This window comes from Alosa pseudoharengus, unplaced genomic scaffold (assembly GCF_046254945.1).
Source record: "Alosa pseudoharengus isolate Yale_2024_CS ecotype anadromous, Long Island Sound unplaced genomic scaffold, YU_APseudo_1.1 YU_APseudo_1.1_scf_4, whole genome shotgun sequence".
Lineage (NCBI taxonomy): Eukaryota > Metazoa > Chordata > Actinopteri > Clupeiformes > Clupeidae > Alosa > Alosa pseudoharengus.
The window spans coordinates 34,523,171-34,544,712 of NW_027468774.1; the positions used below are offsets into that span (position 1 = coordinate 34,523,171).

Here is a 21,542-nt window from a genome sequence, read left to right on the forward strand (position 1 = left end):
TGATTGATTTATGAAGTTGTTCTGTAAAGGAATGTGTCGTTCGTTCGGTTAACAGATGTTTTTTTCTTTACTAAAATAAAAAATCCTGAAAAAAAAGACTCTCCTACGGCCGAATTACAGCAGCGGCGATATCCTTTGACGTCCCCACTACCACTCGTGTTATAATGCTTAATCAAGACACTCGAAGCGCTTCAGTGAAGGGGGAACCTCACTAACCACCACCAATGTGCAGCACCCACCTGGGTGATGCACGACAGCCATTATGCATCAGAACACTCACCAAACACCAACCTGAGGTGGTGGGTGGGCGAGTGAGTGAGTGAATGAGCCAATTATACTGGGGAGTGATTAGGGGTCCAGACTGAATGAGCCAGTCACACAGAAATATCTCTATAATGTGAAACAAAAACATGTCCACTAAAAAAATGCAACTAAAATCCTGCGAACAATTCAAATAGTTTTGATGCTAGCATGTTTACAGGCAGTGAAATAACTGATAAAATGACTGATTTCCCCTGTTGCCGTTATTTTTATTTATTGGCTGCACAATGTAATGCTGTATACTTCAAAAAGTAGCCTATTTAAAAAAAAAAGATAAATGACTTTCTGGATTTGTTACAACAATATGAGTACCTGCACAGTAAAATTCCAAGAGTTAAAATGACAGAGTAGACTGTTATTGACTCTAATAGAGTTACATTTACTACAGTTGGAGTAAAATGTACTCTAGCATATTAGTTAAAAAACAGAGTTAAAATCACAAGAGTTAATCATCCACCCCATTTTCTCATTTGGACGCCATTTTAGAAATTTCTTGGGAGATGTTTGCCTAATTATTATTTGGATATTATTAATAAAAAATAGTGTTTTTCTTCTGGTTAATTCCAAAGTCATTCGGTAGCTTTAAGATTTTTTTCTGGACTAGGCTACTAAAAAATTACTTGCAAGTTTGTAGGCTAGCATGTGCTACAGTAAAATAGGCAAATACTGCTAAGCTATCACCCATAAACCAGGCTATAAACGGAGTCTCTGTTATCAAGCCATAGCTGTTCACAAAGAATAGTCAAAGCGAACAAACATTATAATAATAATTATTATTATTATTGTATGTTTGTTACATGCAATTGTGTAAGGGCTCAGACAAATTACTAACTGGCGAAACGTGCCCTCTGGCATCTCACGTCAGAGACGAACGTTAGTAGCTTATCACCCACTTCCTTCCATTTGAGACTGCAGCGACGCGACGGAGCCTGATTAGAAGAATGAATCTCTCTGTTGCAGTTGAAGGTGAGTAGATGTTCATCTAAAATACACTTACTAGAGATTTATTTCACATGTTCCGTAGTATGCCGCGAAAATGATAAACGATAAGTGGTGACGCGAAAGAGGAGTGTAACTGAACGTAAATGTATGGTCAAGATATCGTTCTGAAATGTGTTGACCTTCAGGAGCTAACGTTAACGTTAAGTTAACTGCTAACGAAGGTTGAAAGTTAACATGAACGTTAACGTTACCTCTGTGTAACATGAGGTACATGTCAATTCGTGCTCCTGTATTGTACAATGCTATACGTTTTTTTATCATGTTAATATTTACTCAACCAAATATGATACCAGTATAATCGTCTTTAATGGTTAACATTGACTTGGTTAGCCTATCAGCCAACGTAGCTCTCATTGGCAGCTTAGCATAATGCAAATCAGATATCAAATAAAGGCTATGGTTAGCTTAATGAGGTAACAGTTACTGTTGTTAGCTACTTAACATTAACAGTCATTAATAGGGCAAATTAGCTTAAAGGTCATGCTCTACTAAAAAGCTTGTTTCACGTAAAGCAGGCATCCATAAGCATGAATTTGGCCTTCACAAGTTGGTTATTTCAAAACTAGCTGCATTAATTTACTATCAAGGACATGTGTTGATTGCTGAATGTGCATCATTGATAGCATAGAAGACACGTGTTCAGTGCAAAGTGCCAACAGGTGCACGTGCCACATTTACTAGTTTAGTCAGTGTCACTGAGATAGTTGTTACCTGGTTTGTTTTAAGAAAGTGTTTTAAAAGTAGTGTTGATTTTGTCTGAATGTTTGATTTTATGTTTTTTCAGGATGTTGGTGAAAGTTAAATACCAGGCAGACCAGATACATTAAAATGGTGGAAACTGATGCCACTCTAGAGGATTTCTTTAACCAAGGTACTGATTTATTCAATTGTTGCATTGTTTAAGTCTATTGTCAGGTTTTTTTTGTAATGTTCTGTTAATTTTTATTTTAGTGTTCATGAAATTTGATATTGAAGCCAAACACCAAGCTGGGCTAAAATGTATGATGAGTTTGGTACAGAAGATTGACAACTATGTGTCTGAAGATGTGGTGAAGGATCCAAATTGTGGTGTATTAAAGCTGAAGCCTGCAGAAGATGATGGTGAGTTGTATTATGGAATGTAGTTAAAACTTGGTACAAGTTTTGTGAATATATCAACAGCGGTTGCAACACATTGTTTTGATGGAATGCCACTCTGTGGGGTTTGTGGATGTTGATTATGTCCGTCTATGAGCCTTTTTAGTGTTTAAAAATCTCAGTCATCAAAGACTACATGACATACAGCCGTCACAGGTACTGGACATGACTATATTACTGATTTATTCTGTCCTCTGCTTTGTAGTAGATGCATTATGTGATTCAGATGACACCACTGCCTTGTCTCCAAATAAGCCCAAGGGAGATGATGGGGTAGAGCAAGTAAGTGGCATTTTTTCCCTAGTTAAATATTGGTAAAATCTTTATGCTGCCTATTAACACAAAGGTAACCTAAACTGAAACCCACACTGAGGTATTTTTTTTTTCTTCAAAAAAATTCCACACACTCAGATCTGTGCAAAATGATCTTTTTATTCTAGATTTCGGTCATAGACCCTCTTCAGGAATCCTGAAAAAGGCCTATGACCAAAAGCTATATAAAAAGATAATTTTGCACAGATGCGAGTGTGTGGATTTGTCATGCTGTGCTTGACTTTTGACTTTAAATCCCAGTATCTCAACCACCAGATGAACAGTATTTTTTGTTTCTTTTAAATGATTGAACTTGAAATGAAACCATTTCATAAGTATTTCTGCATACAAATTGTAATGAATCTGTTTAAGATCAAATACATTGTTTACAGTGCACTGAATTTCACATTGATCTCCATTTCTCAAGGTCACCGAGAACTGTCGGTACAGGGAAAAAACAAAAAACAAAAAAACAATCGGATTCACTTAGCTCGAGATGCTGCAGCCAGGAAGCTACTGCGCTACACTCTAGCCCCAATGTTCATGACCCCAGAGTGTAGCGCTGTAGCTGCACAGTCGCTTTAGCTGCTGGCTGTAGCAACTCGAGCTATGTAAAACCGATTGTTTTCGTTTTACATACTCGGTGATCCAAGAAATGGAGATCTATTTGGAAAATCGCTGGATTTCCCCTTAATGCTGTAACTCACCCTACTTTATACTGTTTTATAGGAACATTTCTATGATCCAGCCAGCGGATCAGGGTACCTGGCCTGACGCATTAAAACAATTCAGAGGAAAGCCTCAGGAACCACAAAGTCCAGCACACAATGAATATAATGGAGGACCAGCTTCTGAAGATGTGCCCGAGCCAGTCCTGAATGAAGAACAGCTGAGAGAGGCGGTATCTCTAATGAAGCATTCTTCTGATGAAGAAGTTGTGCGGCTGAAGGTGAACGTTTGATTATCGTCAGAAAAAATGGTCCATGACCCTCAATCACCTCATATGCTTGCAACATTCTCTCGATTTGTGGATGTAATGGATCAGATTGAGCAAGACTGTTACTGTTTGGTGAGATTTCAGCGAAGCTTCTTGAGAGGTGGTCAACTATGTTCAAAGAGAAGACTATTAAACAGAGTAAAGGTCTTTCTTCCTCCAGCATCGAACTGCAAAAAAGGATCCAGGTAGCAGAATCACCACATGGGCTGTGTCCCGGTAGAACACTCAGGTTAAAGTATGGTGAGACTGGGTGTTTCAGGGACATTTTCTGGCTTTTAGAAAACATTTGGAAAGGTTACATGAGTATAGCGTTAATAATGTTCATGTTTTGGAAAATAACTGTAGTGAACACACAAGTAATGATTTGGCGGTAGATTTTGATACAGTGGTTCCTGTTATGCATTCTGCTGTACATGAGATACAGGTTGAGGAAACTATTCAGTTTTTTGAGTGATAAGCAAAGTGTTGAGGAAATGAATCATACTTTAAGTCATCTTAAATCTCTTCTAGGCCCCATCCATTGGATCATGCCTTAGGTATGAGCTACACCAGGCGCGTAACTGAAGCGATCTGTTCGCGACGCGTAAAATTCATTTTAAATGAATGGTCTATTTTTTTCAAACGTACGCGCCGCTATCACATCTGGTGTAGCTACCTCCATTGATTATAGTGGCAGCTAATTGTTGCAGCAGACGCTATGCGAACGTAAAGCTTCAGTTACACGCCTGGTGTAGCTTCACTGTTAGAATGTGTGGACTTAAACATGTCGGTGATGCTAGAATGTTTCAGTACAGACTGTAGAGTGAGTAAAATTGGTATGTAAGCTAATGTATCACTAACAACAACTTGATATTATGTTCTAGTGGCTTTGTTCCATTTGATGCCAAATGTGTTGTACTGTACATGCATTTACAAAAGGAAAAAAAAAAAAAAACTTTTTATATTGTATATTGATACATTAACATAATATTTTGTAATAAATATTTTTTCAATAATTTGTCTATGTCCTTCAGATTTTGTAGAACTTGATAAAGGGTAAATAAAGACAAGCAAAATGGTGACTCTAGCAAGAGTAGCTGGGAATAAACTCTGAATAGAGATAAACTAAGATTACCCCATTAAGAGTTAAGATGACTCTGGAAAGAGTTGTTGGCTTATAGAGTAGATTTTTCTTTACTCCCTGTGGAGTTTATCTTGGTGATTTTCCAACTCTCTATAGAGTAAATTTAACTCTGAAAAATGTGCTCTAGGAGAAGAGTCAAATTTACTCTCTGTGGGGTGGGACCAATGGGTCTCTATGACAGAGTCAGAATCGACTCTATTAGAGTCGAAAACAACTCTGTCAATTTTACTGTGTGGCAGTTATTATGTGCTTCCCATTGACTATTTGTAAAATTGCGTATATTTTTGGGGGATTACACAACTATGTTAAATTTGATCAGGGACATACGTAATAGGAAAATGTTATTTGTGTCACAGAAATTCTTGTTAGCATGTTTTGTCTGTGACAGGGCATAAAATGGTATTTTATTCAATTATAAAATCATCCTGAGATGGCACCATAGATGTTTCTCATAGTTAAACATGTCCTCCATGACTCAAATTTAAGATACAAGAATATTTTCCTCCCAAGATTTTTAGAAGTGAAAATGTATGTTTCTGGTAGAATGTCCCAAGAGCTGCTGCTATAGCTGACTACATTGAGTGCACTGTTCTTTGAGTACCAACACGTACCAGGGTGAGCAATGACAAACCCTAGTTCACTACTAAATGGCTGGAAAGAGAATACACATTCAGGAGCTGTGACAGACAGATTTTAGTGTAAAATACAGTTTTGATAGAGAGGTGAGAGGTGTTAAATGGCTCTACCCGAAGAAAACTGCAACAGCAGTCCTCAGCTAACGACTCCCCTATATATTTCTATTTGGAAAAGCTTCAAACAGATCACCAACTACCTACACCCCCCCCCCCCCAGTTCCACCAATGACCTGTCTCTGGCCTGAATAACAAAGGATGAAGTCTTGTCGGAAGACAAAGGAGTCCTGACACCATGACTCCGGCTCACTGTCTATCTTCCCCGCCACAGCAGGGGATTTGGGTCGTCCTTCCACTCACCCCAAAGACCCCTCCTCCCTGATCACAACATTGACTCTCACCGTCTTGGAGGGTAAAAGGCTATTCAAGACACTGATAAAGCCCACTGAGCAACAAATACTAACTATAAGCATTCATTGTGTTTGTTGTTGTGATGCTTTGTGATCAGGGTTCCAGATACAAACAATTTTATTTAGTTGTGTGAAAATTAATATGATCTTGTATTCCAAATACGCTCTTATCATGGCATATCTTGGGAATGAATACGCTTTTGCATTCAGTTTGTGAAAACCAGTCTCTGAATACACTCCATTCCTGGCTGCTTAAGCTCTGATCATATAGAGGAAAATATTCAAAGACAGGCCTGAGAAGCATTAAGACACACCAACAAAAGTTGTAGCCTACAATTTTTTTTAAAAAAAAGCTTTAGGGGTTGTTACAGGAATCATAAGGCGAAGCTTCGTTATTCCAGAGGCAAAGGCAACTTTTGCATGTTATGCAAAATCATGCTTGACATTTGAGTGTATCAAAATAGAGAACATCCGATGAAGAGAACAATCAGGCATTTGTACATAATATATAGAATCATTGTAACACATAAATAAAAATAACACATTTTGTAAATAAATCTTGGTTAGCTGAAGAGTTCCCATCCGGATAGCACCTGTTCTCAAGCACTTAGTTGCACACAATGTAGGCTACTACCCCAAATCAAATACAAAGATAATGATTTCTGTATCCCCACATGAGATCAGAGAGGAATTTCAGAGAAGGCCAGCGAGAGAGTGAGATCCTCAAACACACAGAAACATAATTTCCCACTTCATTGTGCCTAAATTAACCCTGCAAAGTGTAACATACACAAACAAAATCTTTAGTGAACACAATTTAGACAATAGAAGTTGATACAAATTTCCATTGTTAAATTAGGCTGCTTTGAGGGGTCAATAGGGTCACATTAGGCTGCTTTGAGGGGTCTACTTGGTCAATAGGGTCACATGCTGGTTTTCTCTACTCCTGTGGTCCAGTGTGGATATGGGCTAGGCCAGGGGTCGGCAACCTTTTTTGCCTGGAGAGCCACTTTTACCTTTTTTTTTTTAATCTCATGAGAGCCACATAAAGACGGTTACAAAAAAAAGTTTGGATATTTAACGTACAGTTACTTTCATTCAACAGAGGATTTTTAAATACATTTTCTACTCGTTTTAAAAGTAGGCCTAATGTGCAAGTAACTTGAAATGACAGAAGTAGGCCTTAGGCTTCCCATGTACTGCATGTAGGCTAAACACCACCCCCTATTTTTCCAGTGTCCTTTGGTATGCAAAGTAACATCATAGTTAACAACATAACACTCAATTTTCGTTGAAATGTCATTGGCGAAATTGAACATAGGCATACCAGATATTAGATTTGGTGATGGCCTTGGAGTCTAGCTGGCTCATATTCAGTGAGGTGAAGTTTCATGCAAGAATTAAGGCCGTCACCATTTAAGGGCAACTCCACTCAAAACTGTCATCCATAACGGCAACTAAATACCATGGCATTGTGTTGGCGTTGGATGTAAGTTTTGTGCGAAATTGCTATCTGGGAATGAATGGTACAGAATACCGACCAACGATTTCAGAGCAGCGCATAGCGTTCAAGAAGCTTACTTTTTTTTCGAGCGGGAGCTAATAACCATACATAGGCCTACACCAGTTCTCTGTGGAAATATTTGTATTGGACCTAATGTATTTGACAAGCAAATGTTGAACTGCTACAACAAAATTCCCTGATATCCCATGACTTTCCCCCCAACAACTGATAAAATACCCTGACTTCCCATGTCTGGAATAGACATTCTGAAACTACATGATATTCCAGAAATGCCATGACCTGTGGGAACCCCATGGTAGCCTGGGAATATAGGGCCTACCCATACAAATTTAGGTCAAATTTGGGATTTGCTCTGCAGTTGAGAAGGGTCTGGTGTCAACGAGGCTAATACAATAGACCTCTGAAGCCTACAAAAAGCACCAAAGCGGTCATTTTAGCCCATTTAAGGAGATCTCAGATCCGGGTGTTAATTTAAGCCAACTAGACTGTAAAAAATGCCTATGGCAAGCTCTGGAGTAGCAGAAAGTTCGCCGTCTTACCTTAGCCTACCGAAGATCACAATATACTGCCCACTCGAAGGCAGAGGACAAAAGGTGTGTAGAGCAAAACGTCTGCATTGTAGAGTTCTTCGTCCCCGAGAGTTAACAGGTGCGATTATTTAGAATGCCCATGTTATTTTCCCCATACACTCTAAAAAATACTGGGTTATTTTCTCAACCCAAACGTTGGGTTGAGGCTGTCAGGGCATTTTGTGGGGTTGTTTTTACTCATGTTGGGTTATTTTCTGTAACCCAGCTTGTTGGGTTGATAGTTTAGGACAGCGCCCCTCCTCTCTCCCACCTGACGTGGAGTACACTACCCAGCACCTGGGTGACTTTAAAGTGGAAATGAAGCAGTCAAATAAAACAGATGTCTATAGAACTAGTTAAATATTTAAATATACCTTAAATACAAATTAAGTCAGAAATATGACCCGTTATTCAGAATAAAGCACAAACAAGTTGCATTCATTTCAGCTGTGCGCCGCCATCTTTGTTTTCAGAAAATGATGACATCACAAGAATGGTTGGTACAACATTCTATGCTGTTTACATAGCGGCTGTCATAGGCTCAGTTAGCTTAATGCCTCAACAAAATGGATATGGACGAATGGGATAGACCCACCAATGAGGACAGGCATCCAATTGCCTATGCTTTTGAGCCAGTAAGAGCAGTGGGAGTTTTAGTGCCCCCAGAGCCTGACTATGGAGGAGAAATAGATGATCGAGAGAGAGAGGTGTATCTGAGGGCACAGAACAAAATCGGTGGTGCTTATGTGGGGGTTGTGTCCCTATGTTCACTGACATTGCACACATGGAGAGTGTCTGCTGCCAGGAAATGAACCTGGGACATCTCATCCAAAATAACAGATATATAACGTCCAATCCTGCGTGCCAAATGCTGTCATTAAAGCGAGACGTTGAAGGTTGCAATGCGGTCGCTGAAGGACATCCGAGCTGAAACACTGGAACGCCCAATAAACAGCAGTTAACCAACTAACACACTCTTGATAGGTTGTGCAGAGGGGGTAGGCTAGGGGACTACACTGATCACCTGAGACTACACTAATTTTTACACCCATACTCAGTTTACTAGCATAGCATAACATAACAAGCACATACTGTAACTAGCATAGCATGAACCCTAAAATCTATGGTTGCTACAAGCGGCACATCCGTGCATTTATTTACTTAAAGTGAACAGCATGTTATTTTATGTTAGCTTACATAAACAAATAAAACTCAGATGCCTTACAGTCCATAAACAACGTCTACCCACAAAACCATGCCTGTCACAATCACAGAACTAGGCTACTGCAGAGTAGCCTACACAAGTCAGACGTACTGTAGGCTAGCATAACGTTACCCACAACAGGTTCTCACCAGGTTAGAAAGTCTCTGCAAATAGTTTCCACTACTACTTGAGTGAAACAAATGCAATCATTGATACTAATCAATCACAAAAAGAAACCTTTTACTCACACATGAGAAGTTCACGCCCCGAGTTTATTCACCAATTCATCAACGATGCAACTGCATTTTCAGGTCGCGGTAATCCACAAGTTGTGCGAGAACATCCAAACACATTATTGCGACTGAAGTTAAATCTAATTAAGTACTGTCTCTGATAGGCCTACAGGCTACATTACAGCGGCCCTTGTTCTTGTACAAACACAAAAACAAACATCAACATAATTTGCGTCGGCATATTGAAATAAAGTGAACGTCCGCTAATGGATAAAACATCCACGAACAAACGCTAACCATTCTGATGACGTAGCGCCTGCATTTTTAAAACATGGCCGCGCCCTAGTGGCGAAAGTCGTTATTGACATGTCATTTTCGAGTGAAACTACTTGAATTTCAGGTTTAATGAAAATCCATGTATCTTCAAAAATGAAAAATCAGCCAACAAATGGTCACAGTTCTCACTGCTTCATTTCCACTTTAACACAGCTGCATAGTTATTTGAGAGTTCGAAAAAACATCGTTATTCTTCCAACCGTCCAGTCCACCAGCTGTCAGCAAGCAATGGAAATCTGGCGATTTCGTAAGGTATGTATCTTTAACTTTTTTTAAAATGTTTTATCCAGACTGATTTTAAAAGTCCACCCAGAGATGTAGACGCTACCCTTCATGATATGAATGGATATTCTGCCTGCCAATTTCGTTCAGCCTCAAACAGGTTAACAATTGTGTCATTCATGCTAACTAACGTTAGCTAACATTAACTTACAATTACTGTTCATGTTAAATATACACAAAGACAGACTCATAAAAACATAGTTCTTTGTTCACTGGGTATGAACTGCTGACAGAAACAAAACGAACTTTTACAACGAACTAAAATGAGCATACTAAGCTGGTTGACATTAGCAGACGATATAGCTAGCATCAATGCTAATTAAATATGCTTCGTGGTGGTTGTAGCCTAGACTACGGTTGCAGCTAACGTTTGTCAGCTAATATTAGCCAACACAGTTGAAGGTAATGTTAGTCTCTTCACAAGCCACACATACGGTAATAATAATGGCAAACAACATCTTATTAATTTATTCAGGGTAGCTTCATATTATAGCCATGTAACTTAACGTTACTGGGTGTTTTTGGTTGTAGCAGAGAAGACGGTCTCTGGTTGTAGTAGCACTATCAGACAGTCATTTAGATAACGTTAGCTGCTACCCGGTAGTTAGCATCTAGAACTAGAAGCTACAAGTTATTATAACTGCACAGGTGGTCATGGTTTCCGAGTGTGTTGCGCTAATATTTTGTCTCCTGGTGGATTTTTAATGTTTGTCAACATCATTCAATGATAATGGTTCATGAAAATCTTGAGATAAAGTTCTGTAAATAACAGTGATTAATGCACTCTTTTTTTTTCTTTGATTCACAGGGGTGATCCCCAAAACGGACGGTGGAATCTGCCTGCCTTCATGGAAGTATCACAAGCTTTTTCTAGCTATCTGTTCAAAAAATAAACTGCCAAATAAATAAATGTCGAACTGTTTTATTTCATTGCATGGCTATTGTTGCCCATTGGATGGATTTTAAAACATTATATTGTAACAATAATGATTTGCAAACATTTATTTGAATTATTATCAATTAATAGTGATTGGATTAAGGAGAAAAATAAGATACTTAGAATAACCCATAAATTAGGTCAGCATAACCCAGAGATGACAGTGAAAATAATATAAATCCTGGGTTGTATAAAATAGCCTACCCAACAATTATGTAGGTTTAACCTAACAGTTTTGTTACGATAACCCAATGTTTGGGTTAGACTATCAACCCAACTCATTGGGTTAACCGAACAACCCAATTTTCGGGGCTAATATAACTCAGTGCTGGGCTCGACCACTATTTACCCAGTGGATGGGTTGAAATTGGGTTGTTTTTAACCCAATGTTTTTTAGAGTGTAGGAAAAAAAAAAATCGCAAGATACCGGATCTCCTTATATGGGCAAAGGTGGTAGTTTTTTTTTTTTTTGTAGCATGGGCGAACCAGTCTGTAGGACTATTCGTATGAACACACACCCCATTACTATGAACCTAGTGAATGCATACAATAGTTTAATTTGATTACCGACCACAGCTGTGACCAGAAATGAAATGCACGCAGGAGGCAGCATATATAGGCAGGGATGGATTACTGCACGGGCCTACCGGGCCCATGGGGTCCTGAAGCCCAAGCCTTTGCATGGAATCATTGCCTCAATATCAACAAATCAGGATGTAGGCTATGAATCTGATTGAATTTAGTATTGGCCATCCCCAAAATGCACCAGAATACAGGAAATCACATCAAACAAAGTAAAATTCCCCCCACACATATACGACAATAGTGGGGGGCCCTTTATACATCTGGGCCCAGGGGCCCAAAAGTTCATAATCCGCCCCTGTATATAGGTGAGGTAAATGAGGTAATGAACCAGAAAATGAATGCTCAGTGTAATGAATGGACAATGTTGGCTTCAAAAACATCTGAATTCAACCTCTCCGACATTTAACTTACCGTAATTAGCCAAATGTGGAGTCACTGCTCAATGCATGCCAGGCTAGTCACAATGGATGTGTTGAAGCAATTGGCCTTGGACAGGTCACGTTAGCAGACAAAACGTTGTAGGCCCAATCAACAGCCCAGTAGGCAGCGAGAAAAGCTATAGCCGATGCCATGTCTTTAGCAGTAGGTGCCCTACTGTGACCGACGCGCTTTGGAGACGTGTTACATTTAGCTAGGTGTTCCGACCTGGACCACTGACCTGCCTGGGTGACTAGGGAGGGGCCGCCCCGGAGTAGGCCTACACCAATCTTAAAACGTCTCAGAGGGACTGCATGTGCAGATCGTTTTATACAGTTGCCTTTAAACCAGAACTTGCAACACATCCGTGCGTAAATGCCACAAAATGTTTGTTGCAACAGGGGCTGAAAAAAAAACAACAAAAAAACACCACACTCGGAATTACTCCGAAAAGAACATTTTAATCAAAGCACGTTTTACATAGCGTGTACATGGTACCATAAGCAACCTCGGGTCGGATTTCCAGAAACATGAAACTTGATGTGGTAGAAAAATGATTATGCCTCCAGTTCATAGGTTCTCACAGACACCACATCCTTCATTGTGCATTTCTGTAACAAGAAAAATACAAGTTACTTTCATCTGATCAAATTGCCTATAGCAAGAATATTAAAAATAACACATTGAAAAAGATTCTGCCTAAAAGCACGAACTGCTTGCAAATGTCCCGGATGCGCACTATCAAAACGCAGTGGGCTGGGTCAGCAAATGAACCCTGCGTCATGATTGCGGTCACAGGATTTAAAGACACCTAACAAGCAGGGGCGAGCATCGATGCCCAAAAGTGCTGCATGCATTTATGTGCAAGATACCTGCGCAAATTCTCCACAAGCAGCTTGCCAGCAAGTCAGTCAAATGACATGATGACGCATGCGATTAAAAGACTAAGCTAGCAATCACACAATTGTAACAGGGCAGCTCTTACCGCAATCATCTTTCCATCTTCAATAAATCGTTCAATTGTAGTATCCTTGCCATCCCATGTCTGTTTCTGCACGAGTTTTCCGTTGTCCAGGGTAATCACGGTCTAACACGGTCAATAAAGCACGGGCACGGTCAATAAAGCAAGCACGGTTTTTAAAAACAAGCTTAGGCTACAAGTCGACAACATTGAGGTTTGGGAAACTACCTTTGTTTTCCGGTCATCGGCAGTCGTTTCATCAAACTCCTCGTCCAACTTGAATTTGATTTCTGTCGTCTTAAATGTGCTTTGAGCTTTCATGGAGATCACGCCCTGGTCATCCACGCTGATCAGCAAGTTTGGCTTGACGAGGTTCCCCATCTGGCGGGTAGCAAAACCCACACCTAGATCCGGGAGAGAAAAAAATAAAAATTTAGCTTCTGCACCTGCTTGCCACGCCACACAGTTAACAGCGTCTAGTCCGCAAGGCGTTAGCTTAACATTAACGGTAACGTAACGTTGAATACTATTTATGACAAATTGAGCATGGTAATGTTAGTGTATTTCACATTAACGAACGTCAGCATTACATTTCCAGACGAACAAATGTGCAGCCTATAAAACCACTGTCTTACCTATCGCCTTCATGTATTCATCAAAATTATCGCTGTTTGTCAGTTTCCATGTGCCCACAAATTGTTCAACCATTTTGCTTAAGTAAATCGACTTCGATTGCAACCGTATACAGAAATTCAAGTTACAACGTGCTCCAGAGTGCTTCCTATAATGCCACGCCTGAATTTAAGGAGCTTCCCTCACACTTTCTAAGCTTTAAAACCAATCAATTCAATAAAACGCGGGTTCAACGATTTCACAGGCTCAGACAACGAGGAGGAGGAGACTGGGAAGTTGTTCTGATAGGGCATGGGCGCCTTCAGTCTGGTTAATGGCATCGTGTCCTATATTATAATGTCAAGATTCCCCTGACCAGCCAATAGTCAGTTTCCTTGTGTAATTTCGTTAAATTTTTGAGGGATTATAATAACTATATATTTTTGGAAACCTTACAGGATAAAGAATCAGAAAATCTATGAGTCCACATTTTCCAGGGTCAATATGGTGCCCCCCCCTCCCCCCCCCACACACACACACAGGCTACCCACACACACACACACACACACACACACACACACACACACACACATACATACACCCCATATACACACACATACACCCCACCCAAATGAATGTGCATGGGCTACAAATGGACTTACCAAACATGGGTACTACTAGGGTCCCACATGGGCAACCCAAATGAATATACAGAGGCTACAAATCTATATAGCCTATGGCATGTTATACCTGTACTGAAAAGGGAAAAGTCTAGGCTGACCCATTTATCAAAGATATTATTTTGCCACAGCAATGAATTTATCCAACAGAATCATGTAAGATCAACACGAAGCATCTACTGAACCCCGAAAGCAAATGAACACATGGGATGCCTAAAGCCTATGGTACGGTCCCGCGTCTGCGTCCTGCGCACGCGGCACTGGTGAGCGCGTGACGAGAATTGCGTCATTTTTACAGCATGCGTTGCGTCTTTGAGTCGACCGAAATTTAAGACCAAGCGTCAAAGTGACGCGTAGACTGCGCATGTGTGAAATGGAACTGCTGTAAACACTCCCCTCCAGTAGGTGGACCACATAGAAGAACAACACTTAAACGTAGAAACAAACCTAGACAGAAGAAGACTTGTTTGGTTACCATAACGACGATGGAACAGAGCGCCCAAAGATCCTTGATTACTATCAGAGAATGTCTAATAAGGGGAGAACCGCCACTCTCGGGAAACTTCCGGTTTCTGAACTGGTTGCAGTTCCTGTTCTGGTTCCACATGAGGGCGCTCACGAATAAGTGCAGAATGACTGGAGGTCTATGGAGCTGTACCCCTCAAATCCACTTTTCTCGGGATATCATTTTTTGGCCAGAAATTGGAATGTTGCATGCGAAAGAGGGGGCAGAGAAAATATACACCGCAGAGTATTATATTTTTTGAGTCACTTATTTGTTCTAAAAAGCCTTTCAAATGCGTCAATGACGTCATTCATTAGCAGAAAGCTAGTGTGTTGTGGGCAACAACGACCCAACCTGTAAGAAATCGAAAGGACGTAAGTACTCGTTCATTCAACTTTTGACCTATAATCCATATTGATCTTGCAGAAACCACAATCCAATCTTTGATTTGTCAACGACAACCAGGTGAAAGAGACACATTTAGCCGTCTAGCTCCATAGACCCCCATTGTTTTTGCACTTATTCGTGATCGCCCCTAGCGGAACTGCAGCAGATTGCAGGTACAATGGAGTTAATAGGGAGTGATCCGGCTCTCCGTAAACGGGCTCTGTTACTATCAAGATAGAGCAACGTAATAGACCTCTGAAGTTCGCCTACAAAAAAGCTGCCATCTTTGACATCCGGTATCTGGCGATTTTTCCTATGGGAAAATAACATGGGGATTTTGAATAATCGCACCTGTTAAAGTCTCGTGGGGATGAAAAAGTCTGAAATGCAGACGTTTTCCTGAACACACTTTTGTCCTCTGCCTTCGAGTGGATACTGTGATCTCCGGTAAGTGAAGGCGGCACACTTAGATGTTTGCTACTCCAGAGCTAACTTGCAATGCAATTTGCCATAGGTAGTTAGCTTCAATTAACAACCGGATCTCCTTATATGGGCAAAGATGGCCGTTTTGGATCTTTTTTGTAGGCGAACTTCAGAGGTCTATTCGTTACTATGGGAGCAAAACGGGACAGTTCCGGTCTGCATAAGTGGGGGTCACCTTACGTCACTAAATAAACTTTCTCTCTTAATAAGCAATAAGAACAGATAAACATAATTGTGTTCACAGTATTATTGTCTATAATCATGTATGATACCAATGAATCATTCTTTAGGACATGATATGAATAATTTAATTAGTCATGTGAACCGAGCTAGCTAGCTAGCTAACGCTAGCTTAAAATGCTATACAAGTGGATGGGAGTAGCTATGGCAATACAGCTATGCGCTAACAAGTGACTAGTAGTTGAAGGACTTCGCTTAAACTTAATATACTGTTGCAAATTCACTTGAGTATAAACTATCCATTTTAACTAATGTAAGTAATGTTATTCAGCTAGCTGTCATTTCAAAGAAATTACACTTCTCCGTTTAAAATGTTACCTTAGCTAAGAGGCTAGCTAGTATGCTAACAACCGGACAGTAACTGGCAGCAGCATGGTCTGATATTAAGTTATTTTATTATAAATCCGAACACTAAAAAATTACAATTTTAGGCTTGAAATGATCCCAAACACTTACAGATTATGACAAAAATTTCCAAAAAACCCTCAACAAATCCAGAAAGACATAATGACCAATTCATGGGTTTCATCGGGTCCCTTTCCACAGGTGTATAAAATCAATCATCTTGATTATCAATGCAGACTGCATGGTGCTTGATTAATACACCTGTGGAAAGGGACCTGATGAAACCCATGAATGTATTGGTAAAATTCCGCAATTAAAACTCGCCTGTCAACACCGGGAAATGCGCTACACAGCACTAAAAACCGAATAGTTTATTATGACCGCCGCTAGCGAAGCTAGCGAAGCGGTCATATAGGGATTGTCAAAGTTTTTTTTTTTTTTTTTTTTTTTTTTTTTTTTTTTCCGTCATCTACTTCCTGAAATTTTGGTCAACGATACCCGGGGCACCGAAACACCAGGGCACATGAAATTTGGTGGGTATGTAGCCCCACTAGACTTTTACGGAAAAATTTCGTTTGGTCCCCGGGGGCCACTCCCCCTCCGCGCTGGGCCCCCCGAAACCCAAAAAATGCAGTTTTTCCTCAATAACTACCTGAACCGTGGCACCGAGGATGAAGAAATTTTTATGGTATGTTGGTCTCAAGGGCCCACATCAACTTAGCCCATAATCACTCATTTGTGATTTGCACCCCCCCGGTAAAAAATGAAAATGCAATATCATTCTGCTTTAATCGCCCCTCTCTTCAGTAAAGACGTTCAGAACTGCACCAAATTTTATGTGTATGATTAACCTGACATTCTCTGGGGGTATGCCAAGTTTCGTAGAATTTCATCCATGGGGGGGTCTAAAAAATTAAGTTATGTGTACATTTAGTGACTCTACACTCATTGGCCTGTAGATGGTGGTGCACACATATACACATGCACACACACACACAGGCACCCACATACTATCGGTATTAGAACGGCCGATACATAATTACAAATTCAGTAGGATTAAAAGAAAACCAAAATAAATATTCATCATCATCATCATGGCTGCATTTCCAGTATTGGCGATAAGTAGTCGTTTGTCCACTAGATGGCGCATCGTTGCAGTGAGACGTAATTTTGTTGGAAGTTAATCTTAAATGGGTTGGAAAGACACTATGCTTCCTACAAGGACAAGACTGTAGGCTACAGTAGTTTACCGCAGAGAACGTCTAAGGGTAGGATGATTTCTGCATGACATGTAATTCCCATTTCCTCTTGAAGCCGAAATAAATCTGAGAATGTTTATCGGACATGCTTGTTTTTTACTGCAGGTAGGCTACGTTAATCCTATCAATAGCAGAACGTAGGTAAAATAATGTTACCGTTAGCATGGTTGAGTGATGGAGGCCAATTTGATTATTGATGTATTTGTAGAAAACCATAAATGCGTTTATAAGCTACCAAGCAAATCGATAACAGCACTAATTGTATCTTTCGACTGTCATCTCATTTGCTTATGACCATAACCTAGGCTACTAACAGGAGCTAAGTGAGTTAGCCACAACACGTTCGCTACGTGATGGTTTTTAATGGAAAATATATAGGCTACCTGAAAGATAACCTGTCTATGATCCCGTGATGATCTACAATCTCCATTTAAACCAGATGTTTTAGAGCGCACGTTGAGATGTATTCAGGGCAGGGCTGTACCTACACATATTTGTTGCACGTGCTACAAAAATCATTCTTTGCGATGAATGATTTAGTACCAACGTTACCATACAGTTTTGCCTATGGCTATTCCGTGAGACTGAGGCGCTTTTTGTTTGTTCGAAGTGCGTGTTTAGGGTGTGAGAGGGGAGTCGATGTGCTTTGATTCCAGCTTGGTAGTTGTAGTCTATGCGATTAAAAAAACACGTGTGTGTGAAGTATCCAAACAATGATAACGCTTTCATTATGGCTGCTTTAGCCACAGACCTTGAGCTACTGTACAGTGGGTTGGGTTCCGTTTAGAAGTGTCCACTTCATTCGCCCTTTCCGTGATTCACAGCTACGTGAAATGTATTACTACTGATATGCAAAACTATTAACTTTTTCGCCAAGAGGTGGCAGCTTGATACTGTAAGGTGTAAGCCATTGGTTCCAACGGAGATTTTATTTGGGTCGCCAGCATAGCCCAGCGACAATTTGTGTTGTGTAATAGGCCTAGCATAGGGCCTACCTTATATAGCTTATAGTTTGTTAACAGTCACGGTTTTGTCATAACTCCCTCTATGCATTTTTGCATTTAGAATAGCTCTAAAACCGGGGGGCGAACACGTCGCAGGGGGGGCGCCAGTGCGTGGATATCTCAATCGCAAAATTAAACAATATTTCTATCGGGCGCCTACCATGGACTAGGCTGGGTGAAAATCAAAAGATTGCGTCAAAAGATTGAGCTTAACCATTGACCTCATGGTTGCAAAATGCAAGGGAACATGAATCAGCATATTATTTGCACAAACAATAACGGAGAGTAGCTCTTCAACTTTGCCCGTTAAAATGTGTATGAACAGTCTCGCAACGCATTTCATGAAGGCCCTTTGGACATGTCAGTTATTTGCACCACTGGGAAAAACGGCATTTTGTTTTAGACTACTGGTATTTCATTTGTGCATTGACAATAAAGCTGAATATCATTTGAACTAGATGACTAAACTTATGCATATGTAGAAAAAGAAACATTCACAAAAATCCATGACATGACCTCTCTTCTTGATAGCTGTTGAAAACTGCATGGAACTGACAGGGATTGTTTTGTTTAATAATAAATAAATAAATACATTATGCTGCTACCTTCTGCTTTTCCCAAATACAATGTAGCCTACAGGTGTACCTTTCATCAGTCCAGTGGAATGGATGGACTGTGATGAACTGCCCTACTTGTGATTGTTTAGAGATTTTAAAGGTTTTATAACAATGTTACAGATTTTTTGGCCCAGAAACAAATCTATTCACCTTTGCAGCGCCAGTAGGCTACTTTGTGTGCGGAATGTGTGCAAACACACATTTCAAACAAGCATACACAAAAGTTTCAAGAGTGGGGAATGGAGTAGAAGATGGAGACAAATTCATTAATATGATTTATTTTCGCGGAATGGATGTGCAGGACTGAGCGGCGGTCATATTTTGTACCGCTACGCGGTACATCTAGTTTACAGTTCGACTACGGATATTTCACGTCATGTTCGAATAAAGAGTGACAGCCCTACTCCCTGCATAGAGAGACATGACTTCGGATTAAATGCATCTTTTAAAAATGAGCGTATGCTGAAATCAAATCGCGAAACCCAGAGCCAATTAAAGGTATCTATCTACAACGCCCAGGCGAAACCCAGTAACACTTGCTGATCGAGATGCATTCTCGCCTGTTCCGTATATAATGCGTTATCATAGTGGTTATAATAATAAAGGGAATGTAGCCTACCTCTCCCAGGTGCAATCATTATCACCTAGCCTACTCCTGAACTCAAATCTCGAAACTCGCCTGTCAACACCGGATGCATTATCATAATAATAATTGAAGGAATAACCTAGGCTCTCTCGCTCTAAATACACCCATTATCACAGTGAGACATTATACATGAACACAAATAGTTACTTCAAAACTTTTATTGACACGTCATATTTACAGGTTTTTGGTTCATACTTTTTGGTATAAGGCAGGTGTGAAGACTCAATACAAATTTAATTGAGGACATCTGTAACTTACGCACAACTCTTTCTTACCATGCTGTGTTTAGAAAAATGTCTTTACTTTGTAGGCTATCGCACCAGTATTGCTGCCCTTGCAGCACCGAGTCACTTAGCTATAGGCTAAGTAGCCTAATAAGCAAGTAGGCTAAGCTAGTCTCTCAGCTATACCAACAGATGTGCTGTGTGTGTTCTGGTGGATGATAAATGGAGCGATGCGATGGGCCAGCTTATCAAACTTCCCAGCAGACAGGCGAACGTACTCGTGGTGCTTTTTCCTTCATCAGCTTCCTTCGTTCAGTCCTCGCCTCATCCCCAAGGGGGCAGGCGAATTCCCGGAAGTAGAAGAATCGACGTAGGCTGGAGGGACCACCTCTCTGCTAACTCCCATAGAAGTACATTCATTCTATGATTTTTTTGAAATACCATAACTTCATATAACATATATCCTGTGCCGATATTGTAGCTTCTGTGTAATCTACATAAACACTACAAAGGCAAAACAGACTCCACTACCTCGTCCGTAACGTTGGTTACCCGTAAGAAGAATGGTTAGCTTGTTCGGTTGGAGGGAAGCTAGCTTTGACGTAATCTCTCTTTCGCGCCGTAGGGAGATAACCGTATTGTTTGGATAAGAAGCTCAGTCCACCTTACTGTCTATGACGGTAACTCATAAACAAAACCTAGCATACACGACCGTATGTAAGGTAAAGCATTACACAGAGGCAACCTAATAATAATAAAAAAGTAAACCTATTTTTTTTTTAAACGGCACTAATCATTTCAGAGGTTTTAGATGGATTGACCGTAGGTCGGAAAAGTGGAAAGAAGATTAGCTTCAAGGCTATAACTTTTTTGTTTTGTTTTAGCATGACTGTTTTTGAAGATGATCATGTGTGGTAGCTTCAACATTAACACGACTTGGTGAGGATGATATTAATAATACATACATTTTGAAGGCGAAGGAAGTGTGAGAAGAATTTCTGTGTATCTATCATATGAGTTACAAGATTCAGTTTGATGGCTAACGTCACGAAGTTAAGTGTGAGTCTGCGCAGTACTGGGGGGACCAACTGAAAAATCGTTCTATTTGACTCAGTGCCCTCCCATTGAAAACGACGGAGTCTGTTCGTCCATTTCTTTTACTGTCTATGCTCATCCCACGTTCTTCTTTTCTTCAGGCGTTTCAGGCTTCTTTGGTGGTTGTGTCCTACTTTCAGGCTCGACGTACCGCCCCCAGTTGGTGGGGCAGAGTATCACAGTTAATCCGTAGTGCGCAGGCGCTAACCTTAACGATTTAATGCGCATTCAGGACAGCAGAAATTGGAGTATGCTTCACGTCCACGGCAAAAATGACGCACGTCTTGGACACGCGCAAATGTGACGCACGACCATACCAGAGCCTTAAGTGTCACCATTTCATTGAGTGCCCATGAGCCTTTCCAAGAACACTGAGATAATCACACAGCTAACAGTGTTGCCAAAGGTTTTCACATGGGTTTTCTTAAAGTGTTATGTTTAAAGATCAGTAGAATATGGAGT

General features: G+C 40.3%; 1 protein-coding gene and 1 long non-coding RNA gene across 2 annotated transcripts; one reads left to right on the forward strand and one right to left on the reverse strand.

Moving 5' to 3' along the window:
- The first annotated feature begins 9,972 nt into the window (after window positions 1-9,972).
- Window positions 9,973-11,005, forward strand: LOC143103224 (uncharacterized). Its single transcript, XR_012982754.1, has 2 exons — window positions 9,973-10,053; window positions 10,892-11,005. It is a non-coding gene; the product is annotated as an uncharacterized LOC143103224 (long non-coding RNA).
- A 1,458-nt stretch (window positions 11,006-12,463) lies between these two features.
- On the reverse strand, window positions 12,464-13,809 carry LOC143102424 (fatty acid-binding protein, adipocyte-like). The gene is made up of 4 exons (XM_076265988.1): window positions 13,619-13,809; window positions 13,212-13,387; window positions 13,008-13,109; window positions 12,464-12,633 (listed from the first exon to the last, which is right to left on the reverse strand). The coding sequence occupies exons 1-4, from the start codon at window positions 13,689-13,691 to the stop codon at window positions 12,580-12,582; spliced, it is 405 nt and encodes a 134-aa protein (XP_076122103.1). The 5' UTR covers window positions 13,692-13,809; the 3' UTR covers window positions 12,464-12,579.
- Window positions 13,810-21,542: the final 7,733 nt, after the last annotated feature.